This window comes from Pyrus communis, chromosome 7 (assembly GCF_041283825.1).
Source record: "Pyrus communis isolate YQ-2024b chromosome 7, ASM4128382v1, whole genome shotgun sequence".
Taxonomy (NCBI): domain Eukaryota; kingdom Viridiplantae; phylum Streptophyta; class Magnoliopsida; order Rosales; family Rosaceae; genus Pyrus; species Pyrus communis.
In genome coordinates, this window is record NC_142571.1 from 9,385,093 (window position 1) to 9,399,999 (window position 14,907).

Below are 14,907 nucleotides of genomic sequence, written 5' to 3' on the forward strand. Positions count from 1 at the left end.
ATCTTGCTGATTAAGAATGATCAATCTCAGTGAAGTCGGTGGAATTTACCTACCTTTATGGAAAACACGATATAGTGGCATCGTTGGTCCATGTGTGCAGCTAAATCTGATAAGAGCTGTTGAGCCCATGATTGGGTTTCTAAGGTATTTATATTCCGTCGTCTTATTCCAGTTCTAAAAAAATATGGTCCTACAAATATTTACTTTTGTTCTGTTGGAATATATATTTAATAATGCTAGAAAAATTAATTTTTAAAATAAATTTGTAAACCGAATAATATGTCATGAATAAAAAACGTTACTGTAAATACTTAGCCACCCTGTCGCCCTCAAATATCATCCCCCGTTTCATTTTTCTTATCAATATTTCCGATTTCAAGAATATAAGACGGAGACAGAGAGAGAGATACCGAGAGCTTTACCTAATTAATTAATCATAATTATGTTTTTAAATTCAAAAAAATTAACTAATATTTCCAATGCTCATTTTGTAACCTCCGATTCCTCTCTCTGTATCCGAACAAACAAAACGACGCCAGAGCCATCACACCACATATGCTCACAACTCCATATACAGGAAAGAGAGAGAGAGGGAGAGAGCAGGATAGAGAAAGCTTCGTAACCGACTTTGCGATGGAATCCGACTCCCAGATCTTCCAGAAACCCTAGCTTTCCTCCCAAGATTCTTCCATTCCTCCAGGAACCACTTCTTTCTCTCTCTCTTCTCTGCCTCCGCTTCCGCCTCCGTTTCTTTCGCTCCTCTTCTTCTTCACTTCCGTCTCCGATCAAGCTTCTTCGTCTTTCACCGGCGAAGAACCAGAAACTCCTCCTCCTTCTTCCATTTCGGCGGTCCAGTGCCGGTTCGCGCCGCATTTCCGGTTCGCTCAAATTTCTGGCGAGAGTGAGAGAGGGAAAAGCCCTAGGACCTGTGGTGATTGATCTGATTGCGGATTCTGGATTGAGGTTATGGTGTACTAGATGAGTACCATGGACGATAGAGGAGGAGGCTCATTCGTCGCCGTTCGAAGGATTTCTCAAGGTCTCGACCGCGGCGGCAACACCTGCCATTCAACTTCTGGTAGTCAACTTTTTTTCTCTCTTCTATTTTGCTTCGCTTTTTTTCTATTTATGTTTGCTTTCCTATTCTCTCTCTCTCTCTCTCTCTCTCTCTTAGAAAGCGAACTTTCTCTATCTCTCTCTCTCTCTCTCTTCCCCCCCCTCCCTCCCTCCCTCCCTCCCTCCTTCAGCATTTCTCCATTTTTTTAGAATATTTTTCGGAGCTTAGATCTGCTATTGAGATTGATTGAGCCCGTAGTATTGCTTAAATTATCGCTAATTTGATGTTCTCCGATATTATAGATTGCTTTGGTGCGTGAGTCAGTTAGATTTTCATCTCTAATTTTATATGCAAATTTTTGTTCGATTGAAACTTTGATTCGTCACATTTTCGATTTCTGAATGCTTATTTTAGTTGATTTCACCTTTATTTTGAACAATTGGTGTAAATTTGTATTCGGACTTCGATTTTCGATTATTTGGAGCTTTCTAGCTGAAAGTGATGGGAAAATGTATGCAAAAATTGAAGAAAAGAGCTACATGTTTATTTTATCAATTTTGACTGTGGAACTTTAATTGTCTGTGTTCATATTTTATTTGAATTTACTTTAATTAGCTATTTATTATTTTGCACTTTCACTTTTATAAGTCGTTGGGCTAGTTTCTTTGAACTTCCTTTTACTGTGAAATGTGGGGGCTCTACTATCTTTAAAGTAGGTTGCGTGGTTTATTGTAATTGCAGCAGTTTAGCTGCTCCACTGTGCAAAATCTACGAGTTTTGCTGCTCCATTATGCAAAATCTATGGTGGTGGCTTGAATGAAACACTTACGGATCTTAACATCTGTCATCTTCGAGAAATCTTTAAAACCATTGTCGGTTATTGCACGTTGTTTGTATAGTACATACAGCTTTTATGTAATCATTTTGCAGTTCATACAGCTTTCCTTTGAGGATTTGGAAAACCATGTTCTTAATCATTGGGAGTTTTATTTTGTTACAGCGGAAGTTGTAGCAGGATCAGCAGCATGGCTCGGCCGAGGTCTTTCTTGTGTGTGTGCACAGAGAAGAGAGAGTGATCCTCGTCCTTCCTTTGATTTAACCCCTGTCCAGGTAACATGCTTGCAATTGTATAAACTGTGTTTGTCCATTATATGTGCCAGTGTTGTCTTTAAGTGCTTAGTTTTCACTTCCGCAAGGGGAATTCTTGTTCTCCAGTGGTTTACTTAAATACTGAAATCTCCTGAGTGCAATACTTCCAGTTTCCCATTTTTTGACCATTTTTTGACTCCTTTTTATGCTCTTGTTTGTTTATCGCACATGGACTAGTTATGCATAGAGCTGAATTATAATTTTAACCTCTATGGATTTCTGTGTTTATTTTTCTTGGGAGGAATGTGTTGATTATGTATGCCTTGGTTTTGTCAGGAGGAATGCTTGATTAGACTCCAGAGCCGTATAGATGTTTCCTATGACAGTTCAGTTCCTGAGCATCAGGTATATATTAGTCCACAGATTCCAGTTACAGTAAACCTAATTGTGTTTGGGGTGGATATGCATGAATTTTTCGTTCTGAATTTGTACACATAGTTCAGCAACATACTTAGATCTTCTTCTCTGGTTTACTCTAGGAAGCTTTGAGGGCCTTGTGGAGTGCTGCCTTTCCCGAAGAAGAACTTTGTGGTTTAATATCTGAGCAATGGAAAGAAATGGGTTGGCAAGGGAAAGATCCATCAACAGACTTTAGGTAATTCTAATATCTCCATCGTCATTTGGACACCTCATTTGTTGCTAGCTTTTTTGTTTCTCTTTTTACTTCTTTCGTTACCAACTGTTAGTTGAATTTTCTGCAGGGGTGGTGGTTTTATTTCATTGGAGAATTTGTTGTTCTTTGCTAGGAGTTTCCCTGTATGACCTCTCTCTCTCTCTCTCTCTCTCTCTCTCTCTCTCTCTCTCTCTCTCTCTCTCTCTCTCTCTCTCTCGTTCTGGTATACACATTTATGTACACCATACAGTTTTCACCTGCCAGATTTAACATCATAATGCTATTGATCACTCTGACCATTTGTTGAAGTCAATGTGATCAACAGCATTAAGAACTGCCACACATCCCAGACTTGACATTTGTAAAAACATATATGTATGTTGTCTTGAAATCATAAGAGACAGAAGTCAAGGTAACTTGATACAAATTTATTTTCATATACCATGGACAATATACATGCAGTGGCTGATAAATTGTGAAGTGTTGCTTTAAGTTCCTGTGCATTTTCCCCTTGCGTTATCTCATGTACTTCTAGGTTTATTTCTGTTGTGCTTGTGACAAAAAATGCTCTCGCCGTTTATATGCTACCACATCTTTTGCTTCCTTTGTCCGGCATCATTCCTCTGTGGGTGTGAGTACACAGTAATATGCATCTCTATTTGGCTATTCTTGCATGTGTGGTGTAAGTTCTTTTTGGTTATCGTAAAGTTGCTGCCCAATAGGGAACTACATTAGGTCTATCTTATAAGCTACTTGTGTCTCATTGAAAGTAAATACTTTCATTGTAGAAATCTTTCCAGGATCTTCTTCGAAAGCAAGAAGGTGATAGGTCAGTGTGGGAATACCCATTTGCGGTTGCTGGTGTGAATATCACATTCATGCTCATTCAAATGCTCGATCTTGAAGCTGGTTGGTATTTCTTCTTGTTCTTTCTTGTTCATTTACATTCTTATAGTTTTCAGGAACATTTGCATTTCCCGACAATAAAAATTATTTGTAATATTGTGATTTTCTGTACATTTTGAGTTGTTAAATCAGCTACAGTGCACTATACTCACTCAAAAATTGATTTCTTGTTCTTTTGAGTGCATTGTAGCTGACTTGTCAATTAAAGTTTTGAGCATTCAAATGTATTTCGTGATATTGGTTTGTACATGGTCACTGTAAGAACTTGCTAGAATGTTAACCATACCTAAATTGAGAACAAGGTATCAGGGTTTAGGGTTTAGTTAAATGCTATGTGAAGTTTGCCCTACTTATTAGTGATAGATATAATTGTAAGTTGATTAACGCAAAACCTTTGAGGAATAGGAAGTATAGTGGTAGTGAATATTCTTCTAGAGTATAGCTTTTATGTTTATTTTATACGTTTTTTTGTCAGTTGACAGTGTTGTTTATGTGCAGTCAAACCACGAACACTGGTGGGAGCTACTTTCTTGAAGTTTCTTGCAGGTAATTTCAGCTTGAATGTGCTGTTTCATGTATTTTGTTCAATGTAATAATGTTTTTTTCTTTTCGTTTGACAGAAAATGAATCAGCGTTCGATCTTATCTATTGCATCACATTCAAGCTAATGGACCATCAGTGGCTTTCTATGCGTGCATCCTATATGGATTTCAATGTACGTATTTCTCAAGAAGTCCTCCCTTTATCTGCATTTGTGGCTAATCCTTTTGTATATTTTATAACCTTCTAGTCAACCGTAGTTTCCCAAATGCTGTGAAAGTAATGACATTAACGTGTGGGTAACGGAAAACCTCATCAGTCATCATGTGTCCTGAGTCTGGGGGTGAATTTTGTATATAAAAGCGGTGTTGTGGTTACAGATTGCTCCTTGTAGAAGTTTCACACTTCTATGTGGAGGTGGATAGAGAATTTTGGTTCGGGACGAAGTCTATTATGTTTCACACGTTTGATTTGTTAGTTTCTTGTGCTAATATTTTGTCCTTGTCCTGTTGTGTTCTTAACAGACAGTGATGAAGGCCACACGCCGGCAGTTGGAAAAAGAACTTTTGCTTGAAGACGTAACACGGCTGGAAGACTTGCCCTCATATGGCCTTCTTTCCCGATAGTGTAGAAGCTTGTCGTAGAGTCTATGTAATAGTCCATCACAACTAGTTACATGATCATCGGCAGCACTGTTATTTCTAACCAGACGGTGTTTGTACATGACTCGATGCTCCCGAAATTTTCTTGCAGCAAGTCAGCATATTGTCAATGGTTCTTGGAAAGGGTTTTGGTTTTTAGTTTCTCGGGTTAAGAGGCTGGAACAAGCGCGATGTGATTCAGGTTTGAAATGCGGAGTATAAATCTCGTACATCTGGGGTAAGACCGGAGCATCCTTCTCAGTACTCCCATGGCCACAGGATGTTAAATACATAGATAGAGGTATGTTTGGTACCGCGTCTGGGAATGTCGAATGGGATTCTGTTTGGATTTTTAACGTTTGATTGCTTTCTGGAATATTATTGTTTGATAACTGATGATGGTCATCAGTTGCAGGGGGACTTGAAAGCCCCGTTTGAAGATAAAGATTTGTTGTCGTTCGGAAATATGTAGAGTTGGTCTTGTTTTCCAAAATACCTTTGGAAAATGTCCTTGTACGAAAGGAAGTCTTCATTTGCCGATTGGTCCAAACTGTACTTATTCCATTGTGCAAATTGACTCAAAACTAAGTTTGCGAAAATGGTTGGACCTAGTTTTGAACCTAAGCGTTTATCTTTTAGGTATTCCTTAAAAAATACATTTAAATGGAAAAATGTCTACGTATGACCATATAAATGGACAGACACTCTTATAACCTATGAAACTGTCCAACTTGGCCGAATTATTGGAGGAATGAGCTTTTGAATAAGGACTTGAAAAATGAGATTACATTGTGGAGTATGCAAAAATGAATGCTTGGCATCGTATTACCTTATTAACTGGTTATTGCTTGAGCGTTAATGTGTAAAGAAAACATTCCCGACCTTTTGAAATGACGTTTTATCAGACTAGTAAGATGATGAGACCTTGTCAATGGATAACAGAAAAGGTAGACTATCCACACATCCATTTTTTTCTTTTCAGCTCTCCTCTCAATTTTCGGCCGTTGGATCGAATGAATTGAAAGAGGTCAATGACAATAAGTTAACAAGACTGTCAGAGATAAAAATGAGTGTAAATAGCACTATCGTAGAAGAAATATTCCCCCTTATTAGTGAAGAGAATATGGGTAATTGAAAGAGATGCCTCACTACTGAGTCCATTGCCAAGCTTGGAAAAGAAACCGACAGCTTTGCAACTCATGGCACATTAACCTTGGAGATGACAAGGGAGAAACGTGAGAATATAGGATACATGAAATAATGTATTTCGAATTATTTTTAGCTTCACTCTGTATGATGATTAGATCTCGCCATAGAATATAAGAAATAATGTATTTTCTCTTTAAGCGAAGGAGAATACTATTCCTTTCGTGTATACCAATAAAATAGAAAGGGGGGGTTTTTGGGTAACTGAAAGTGATGCCTCACGAATCATCCATTGGCAGCCAATACCTTGGCAAAGAAAGCAACATTCTCTACGAGTCCTAAAAAAATCAGAAACTACCTTATGCCAAGGTTAGATGTTCTCACACGCAATAAGTTAAAACTTTTACAACGCATCAAACAAATCCCTAGTGGATTCTCGATACCTCTGACAAACGACTACCAAAATCATTAACACGGCAAAACTCCTTAATCACAAATTATTTGGATTTGGAGGGAAACATTAGGGTTTGACGAGATAAATTTTATTTTAAATGTTAAATAATTAGAAGTTAGAAAGAGGAGAATCGGTGAGGTATTTTTCGCCACTGTAGTAAAGTACCATTTTCGAACGACGATAGGAAATTCTTTCGCTTTGGAATTCCAAATAAAATAATTTTGCTTATATTGCTATTCAAACTATTTTGGGATTGGGTGTCTAATTGAGCTACAACGTCATCACCACTCATTGCCTAATATAAAAGTATAATGGCCGCGATGACCAAGACGAAGTTGTAGGACAACAATGAAGGTGAGCTTGGCGGTAGGGGTGGAGTGGTGGTTGATCATTAAGGTGGCGGCAGCAGGTTTTGACAATGGTGGTGGTTACAACGATGATAAGGAGTAGATGGTGGTGGTGACGACGATGATAAGGAGTAGAGCCGGTGGCTACGGTGGTAGCAGTGGCAGATTAAGTGGCAACGGGCAGTCTCATTCAAAGTAATTATTTTATTTCTGGAAACTCAGATTGTAAATCCCTCCATCCACATAAATTTATGACGAGCAAAACTTTAGAAAGAATTCAACCAACACACAAAATAAACACTCAGATATGAAATTTGATTTGAAAGGGCACACATAGAAACCCAGCAGTTCTTAGCAAGCACTACAATAACCTTAAACCTCTGTGGCATCCCAAGGTTCCGAAGAAATAGGTATTACCACACTCAAAATATAAGTCAAAACGTAACAAGTTCATTAGAAGACTAGTCGGAAAGTAAAATATGACAATGGGCGGCAGCCGGTGGATTAATCGGACATCCTTTACTCATAGATCCAGTGGTGGACGCTGCTCTGCCAGTTCGCAGGGCCATCGGGGAACCACAGTGCAATCTCCTTCCTTGCACCCTCGGCTGAGTCACTTCCATGAATGATGTTCCTGTCAGCCAATAAAATTTCGTCCTAGTCAAACTACCATCGCACAACAAATGCATAAGAAATCGAGGGTTCTTAAAATTTTAAACTGATCACATGAGATGCAAACAAACTACAAAAAACCTGGAAAGACTAGAATATTAATGTTCGCCATAATTCGAACTGTCAAATTACCTGCCAATCTCAATTGCATAATCGCCACGGATGGTTCCGGGGGCAGATTCTGCTGGGTTGGTGGCACCAATGATCTTTCGGCCGGTAAGAATAACATTCTTACCCTCCCAGATCATAGCAACAACGGGACCTGAGATAATGTAATCAACCAATCCACTGAAGAAGGGCTTTGCAGACAAGTCCTCGTAGTGCTTCTCAGCAAAAGGACGATCCACATTGATGAACTTCATACCTGAACATATTCAGCTAAAAACTTAGCATAAATTACAAGCTACGCAAAACAACAACAAAGCCTTTTCCCACTAAGTGGGGCCGGCTAGATAAATTACAAGATACGCACCCTAAACAAATCTAGAATGCGACTCACATGGCTTACACAAGCATATTAGCAGAGTACCAGATAGAATCTAAATGACAAGTAGTATAAGAAGACTCAAACTTTTGTTAATATTATTTAAATTTGGGATCTTTTCTCCACTGTTCAAAGATAAACAGCGAAAAAGTAAAGGCAAATTCAACCAAGTTCTAGCCGGGGTAAATTTAGCTAGTAATTTGTTGAGTTGATAATCATTACAAAACAAAGGCATGTGCTAAATACAACAACAACAACAAAGCGTTATCCCACTAAGTGGGGTCGTCTATATGAAGCATAGAACCTCGGTTTTGTGCCATGTCTTTCGTCAGAGTACATTTGAAACAAATTAAATTTATCACAATTCATAAAATATTATAAGATCAATCTATCATTGAGAATTACCTTTCAAATAGAAGCCCTTCTTCTCAAACCTGCTAATGATGTCACCAACCTAGAACAAACATAAACCTCTTAAAAAAAATTCAATTAATTTGAAATAATTACTCCAAATGATAAAATCCATGCAGATAAATAGAAACTTGCAGCCCCAACACAGATTCTTCCAATTTCACGAGTTCTTCAATCACCCCACCAGAAACCCCATATTTTCCCTTCCCAAATTTTCCCACCATCCAAACACCGTAACCTTAACACTTTCCATGAAATTCATACACAAAACCATGCATTTACGAAAACCCAATAAAACCCACATCAGATTCTCACTAGTTAAAGCTACAAAATTTAAATAACAAGAGAAGAAAATATATAAGCATTTAGAAGAAATTTACCAGGCCCCTTTGGACACCATCAGGCTTGATCATGATGAAAGTTTGCTCCATTTTTGGGGATGATGAAATTCAAATGAGCAGTATAGTTGTACTTCTGAGTATGGAGATGCTGCGAGACTGAAAAGGTTGAGGGAAGGAGGCATTATATATACGGTAGCCGACAAGCAAACCCTAATTCCATTTGCTCTAGAATATTCGCCAACGAATTTTTAATTTAATTTTCTTTTGCATTGTGGTTTTCTTCCTTTGACTATAGAAGTTGGGCCTTCGTTATGGGCAGGACATTGTATTTACTTTGGGCTTGATTTAGTACATTGGGCTTGTTTGTGGGAGGAGTTTGGCATTTCATTTCAAACACAAGGAAGGGACCCGCTACAAATAGAAGCGATTCGAACCGACGTGAACAACGAAATTTGTACTGAATATCGATTTCGTGTTAACAAAATGTAGTATCGATATCAAATACTGACGTCATATCAACAAAATCTATCAAATATCGGTTGCATATCAACGACAACAATATCCATGACACTTTTTCCAACCACGAAGGAGTAGAAAGTAAGGTGAAGATTGCGAAGTCCAGCACATTCACCACTGCGTCTCCTATTACAAAACTTAAGTCCACCACCTTCGTCAGCCCTCCCCTCTCCCTCTCGCCACTAAATTTGATTTTTTTTTTTCTAGATAAAGAGAACGAAAAATTCAGACTACGATGCTTGTATTGTAAAATGATGTCAAGTTAGTGAGAAATTATGACTTTCCTTCTTACTGAAAATGAGAAAAGTATTATACATTAGTTATTAGTTAATGGTAATTACCATAAAATTTATATAAGATCCTCCTTACGTCCCAATAACTTTTTTTTTTCCTACAAGCAAAAATATATTGGTATTTCATGAATCATCTGAAATAATACATACATACGTGCCAATTGGGTATAAAACTCTAGTGACCAAGAAAACGTCTGGAGGTGAATTTGCACAAACAAGACAACAATAGTAAATCCCTAGACGGCTACCACATGTACGAAAACTTCACACGCCACCCACACAAAACTGTCATAAGATGACAGGTATACCATATTTGTATCGGCAACTGCAAAAGGTCACTACCAAATAGCGAGGCCACATAAAGTCATCGTGAAAGTGAGATCGTATAAAGTTATCGTAGGTAGATGAGACCACATAACACATCGCTCAATTCAAAAACCATATCCAGCCAACATTGCAGTGTGCCCACAACTAGGGGTGGGCAAACGAGTAGAGGGCTCGCGAGTCGGGGTGGATAATCACAGTTCGGGACGGGTACGGGGGCCAATTTTTTATTTTTTATTTTTTGAATAAACGGGGCCAGGCGGGGCGGGTCCAAATCTTCAGACCCACGGGACTTGGGACCGGCCCGTTTCTATAATGCAATGGATGGGCACTGCTAGGAAAATAGAAACCCACCTATTTGAATGAATGGATGGCTCTATTCCTATAATAATAATACAATGAAATTGGGCCGTTTCTACAATAATAATACAAAATGAAATTGAATGAAGGAAATTGAATTGGCAACTTCCTCTCGGCCCTCTTTCTCTCTTATTTCGAAACCTTCCCAGGCTTCCAAAGCCTTCTCCTTTCTTCGATCCCAAACCTAAACCTACCAAGTTCATACGTCTCTCATTTCTCTCTTTCTCTGCAAGTCTAGAAACCATTCCAACGTCACCAAACTTCTTCAAATCCCTCCATTTTTTACCGTAATCTGCTCTCAGTCTCTCCCTTGATTTTGTCGAAATCTCACTCTGATGGACGAAGATGGCGCATGGCTCTAGATCAGAGAAGACGGTGGGCTCTAAATTGACGAAGATGGCAACAATGATGGCACGAGGGACATGCTTTTAGTCATCAGACATAGAAAAGACGGTGTTGAAGGCATCGTCGTCCGTGGCCGACAGTCTTGTCGTTGGGCATCTGGGTTTTGCGATGTTAGAGGAAGACGACTTGAATGACGTCATTCTGTTATGTTGGACTCGTGGACCCGACTCAAACAGGCTTAGTTATGCCTGGTTCCAACTTGAGAAATTTCAATACACGCCTCGCCCTGGTCCCTTCAAATTTGGGCTCGATCCGGCCCGTGCCCACCCCTAGCCACAACACTTGCTAGGCGAGCCAACATAACTAAACCAAGGAAAACTAAATTAAACTAAGCTAAACCAAAATAAACCAAACTAGTCCAAACTAGTCCGAGAACGGAACCACATGTCGGCTAATTCCGATGGAGGGTTAGTAAACTCTATCAAAAGCCACCCGCAACGACACAAAATGGGAGTTTAAACTCTGCCAAAAGCCACCTAATAAGTTCATAAGAGATCTAAACTTACTATAGGAGCTTTAAAAGACCCTTGGTTTCATGAATGCCTCCTGATCCATTTAGGGCATATGTTTACTTACATAGCATGGGAATACCAAAGAATGAGGAATTAGAAGGAATGGGGATGTAAAGAACTGGCGATTGAATATGGAATAAACAACCTTCCTATGTTAATGAGATACTTCATTTTCCAGGTATTTCATACACAAACTTGATGGAACCCACATAATTAATCCATTACCTTTTAGGTACGTGTTCTTTTACCAAATAGTCTAGCATAATGTTTATGCCATACTTTTCAAATAGTCTAGCAAAATGTTACCAAATTTTGTAATATATAGTGACCAACAAATAGAACATGTATATACACACACATATATACATAATTCTTTTGAATTTCTAAATGATATTACGACTATATGTACAGTACACTAACCACAATGCAATCCATAGATCATTTGATAGTTTCATGGAAAAAGTAGGAGACAACACAAAATTTTCTCGAGCAAATAGTTGGTGGGGGATAGTTGAGTCTCACCTGCAGGAAGGATGTAGGGACGATGTTTTGAGAAATTAAAAACAAAAGGATGAGGAGGGTGACGACGGGCTTTGGAGACAGAAGAGGACCCGCCAAAATATCCGATGCCTCCATCCAATCTTATCATCATTAGATTTGAAAGACTCCAGAAATTGATTGAAAGGGCCATGATTGTTGCATGGAATTCAGCACATTTACTGCATCTCTCTCTCTCTCTCTCTCTCATTGCTTCGAACTGTAATCTTTTTGGGAGGATTACTAATTACACTTTTGAATCTTGTATATAGAAATCATGAAAGATGTCGGCTCCTCTTCCTTTCGGTAAACTGAATGGAAGTAACTGATCATTTTCTCATTGCAATTTCACCAAATGTATATATCATTTGTGCTGGTTGCTTCAGTTTATGGAAATCGATTTCAATAACAATATTTCTTCACCTTGGATGGTTCCAACCAGACTGGTATCTCACCTAGTCATGTGCTGCTCCTCATGGTGACAACCCATTTTCTCTATTTGTCTCTCTTTGCACTCAAGTTTAAATATCTGTTAGCATATGTGGTAACAGGTACACTCAGTCTAAATTATCTTATAGTTTATCAACGAAAAAATGTGAAGAGTTTATATATAAGAAAATAAATTTAAATTTCTACACACTCTTTATCACCTTTTGCACATTTTCTTTCATGTTTACTTATCCATAATGAGAATGAAAAAAAGGGAATGCAATCAACCTATGACTTCCCCTCTATTTAATTGGACGCAAAGAAGCAAAATTTGTAATGGAATTCCCTCAAATCGACAATGGAAATATCTAAAAACATGTAAGAATGATTGAAGATGAATTTCAGGCCCATATTCTTTACAACATGTATAGGGTTCGATTCTTGATGCTGGTAAATCGCACGATAATGGCCATAAAGAGGCTAAAATGTCCTTATTAGTCTTCTCAGCCCCTAGAAAGATAAACTGACGTCACCAGCTGATTTTCTTTTTAAGAAAAAGAAAACAAGTATTTGCAATAACCCATCAATACTGTACACCCTAAAAAACATATAACATCACGCCATACTCCAAATCCTTAGTTAGATAGCTTCTTGACAGAATAACAAAACTTGTTGAGTGGCATAGTGAAAGAATAAGTGGTCTTCCACATTTTATCCCATCGCCGCCACAACCTGTAGCCTTGACCTTATTTGTCCCTTTTCTCCGTCTGGTGTCACGTAACTCGTCTGGATTTAAGTAAAAAAATGTTTATTGAACTGTTCGACGCAACCTCTCCTCCATTCTAATTAAGTAAAACAAAATACATACATACATACATACATACATATATATATATATATATATATATAATCAAGCAAAGGCGACTTTGTATAAAGTTTGGATTCTGATTTAATACAGTCAGTAACCAATGACGAGAATCCACGCCATTTCTACTCTAATTCTCGATAGTTAGTAAACAGCTTCACGAGAGTGACTAGAAAATGTGCATAAATCATTCCCTAAGACAGAAAAAAATTGTTGTTGGCGCATGCCATATCCAAGTCTAGGAAGTATGGTTTGCTTGCAAAAGCTAAAAATATAATTCTTCCTTGTATATATGTAACATTAACATCACCACGAAAAAGCAGCACCAGCCTTTCCACTATCGTATCAGTAGTACTACAATTACACCACCTTCAGTCTTTGACCTCCACAATGGGGTGCACTGCAAATTGCAATATGGTTAGCCAGATCATGTCCCCTCACATACATGGCAAGAATTTCAAAAATAAAAATTAAAAAGAAAGAAAACAGATTGAGTCAAATTCCAATGTGGTTAATGGATATTGATAATTACACATGACATGATCACTTGCACGGAAAATGTTCCATAATAACCAACAAAATATATGAGATTTTATTCATTGATATGTATGTTAGGGTATTTTAACTTACAAGCATACAAGTTACTCCAGATTATTTATTTATTTATTTGAAAATCGCTCATGAGTTTACCTACTACTTAACTTTGTGTTATTTTTCTTCGGTAGATGACGTTTTAATATAGTGGTGAAAAGTAAGGATGCCTACAACCTATCTCCAACCCCCTGCCTGTAACAACTAACAATTTAACCAAGTAACGCTAACACTTGACAAAAAAAAAAGCTTCATGTTGTAATTAGTGTGTTTATTTAAGAATGTGATTGTGTAAATTCAAAGTAGAATCCCAATAGGATTTGGAGATCAAGTCTTCATAAGCTTTTTATTACTTGTAAAATAAGAGAGCCCATCATGATTATTATAAATAAAGGTATAAGGCCAGAGGATGAATATACAATTCTCATACACCTGAGCCCTTTTCTCTCTCATTATCACCCTCTCTCTCACCCACTCTCAAAGTTAGTTACACATTATGTGAGAAGGAGATGATCCTAAAGGAAACCATGCTAAATCCTAATCTATTTGGTTTCAATTTATTTTATGTCATGAATACTATGATATTGTTCTATGCTATATGCATGTTATATGTTGGTGTATATGTGTGGGTATATCAAAAAATAAAAGAAAAGAAAATAAAAGGATTTCAAAACCCCAAAATCGCAGAAGTTGTAACTTAGAGTTGCGCCTGCGTTCGAGCTGCGAGCCTGATCACCCAAAACCTTCCCCGACTGGTACTTCATGTTGTTTGACGCTGTCCCTAACCTCTAGCCGCTACAGTCACCTCATCTCATTCACTAGAAATCTAGATACTCCCCTGGGCCATAGAGACCAGTTCACCATGACGCCTCACTGTCATCTTGTGATGGTGATCGTCTCTGATAATCAAACTCTGAGAAATTCTTGGAGAATTTCACCTAATTTAGACCAACCCAAGGTTTTCCACACCCTCATCGAGTTCGCAGAATTCACCATCGTCTCTACGATAAAGTTGGCACCCAAACTAAATCTCCACCATACTTGACTCAATGCACTAGACTAGACATCTCATTCGCTGTGAATCTTTTGGCAAGTTACAATAATGCGCTCACATGCAAACACTGGATAGGTATTAAAGACATCTTGTGTTACCTTAAGGGTACTATGGATATAGGCTTATTATATCCTTACACATCGTCAAGTGGATCCAACCCCTAATCCTCAAAATGATGTTCTCCTTGTTAGTTACGCTGACGCTAGTTATTTCTAACATGCACAAGGCCATGTCCTCAAATGGGTTATGTCTTTACCATT

At 38.1% G+C, this 14,907-nt stretch overlaps 2 protein-coding genes across 3 annotated transcripts; one reads left to right on the forward strand and one right to left on the reverse strand.

Annotated features, from left to right (window-relative positions):
- Positions 1 to 224: 224 nt before the first annotated feature.
- Positions 225 to 5,505, forward strand: LOC137733556 (uncharacterized). Of its 2 annotated transcripts, none has more exons than XM_068472694.2 (9): positions 225 to 1,078; positions 2,058 to 2,167; positions 2,483 to 2,551; positions 2,686 to 2,801; positions 2,908 to 2,962; positions 3,608 to 3,728; positions 4,224 to 4,271; positions 4,346 to 4,440; positions 4,790 to 5,505. In XM_068472694.2, exons 1-9 carry the CDS (start codon positions 979 to 981, stop codon positions 4,889 to 4,891), a joined length of 816 nt encoding a protein of 271 aa, XP_068328795.1. In that variant the 5' UTR covers positions 225 to 978; the 3' UTR covers positions 4,892 to 5,505. The 2 variants fall into 2 exon arrangements, with proteins under 2 accessions (XP_068328795.1, XP_068328796.2); XM_068472695.2 differs by having other exon boundaries at positions 523 to 1,368.
- A 1,642-nt stretch (positions 5,506 to 7,147) lies between these two features.
- NDPK1 (nucleoside diphosphate kinase) lies at positions 7,148 to 9,021 on the reverse strand. Its single transcript, XM_068472934.2, has 4 exons — positions 8,801 to 9,021; positions 8,415 to 8,463; positions 7,658 to 7,889; positions 7,148 to 7,487 (listed from the first exon to the last, which is right to left on the reverse strand). The coding sequence occupies exons 1-4, from the start codon at positions 8,849 to 8,851 to the stop codon at positions 7,373 to 7,375; spliced, it is 447 nt and encodes a 148-aa protein (XP_068329035.1). The 5' UTR covers positions 8,852 to 9,021; the 3' UTR covers positions 7,148 to 7,372.
- Between the last annotated feature and the right edge of the window lie 5,886 nt (positions 9,022 to 14,907).

Bases quoted from the DNA above. Each gene is read 5' to 3' on its own strand.
- LOC137733556 (XM_068472694.2), top strand. From the start codon at position 979: ATGAGTACCATGGACGATAGAGGAGGAGGCTCATTCGTCGCCGTTCGA. The intron at 2,168-2,482 runs GTAACATGCTTG...TGGTTTTGTCAG, and splicing joins TTGATTTAACCCCTGTCCAG to GAGGAATGCTTGATTAGACT. The intron at 2,963-3,607 runs GTATGACCTCTC...CTTTCATTGTAG, and splicing joins TCTTTGCTAGGAGTTTCCCT to AAATCTTTCCAGGATCTTCT.
- NDPK1 (XM_068472934.2), bottom strand. From the start codon at position 8,851: ATGGAGCAAACTTTCATCATGATCAAGCCTGATGGTGTCCAAAGGGGC. The intron at 8,464-8,800 runs GTAAATTTCTTC...TGTTTGTTCTAG, and splicing joins ATGGTGTCCAAAGGGGCCTG to GTTGGTGACATCATTAGCAG. The intron at 7,488-7,657 runs GTAATTTGACAG...ATTGGCTGACAG, and splicing joins TATGCAATTGAGATTGGCAG to GAACATCATTCATGGAAGTG.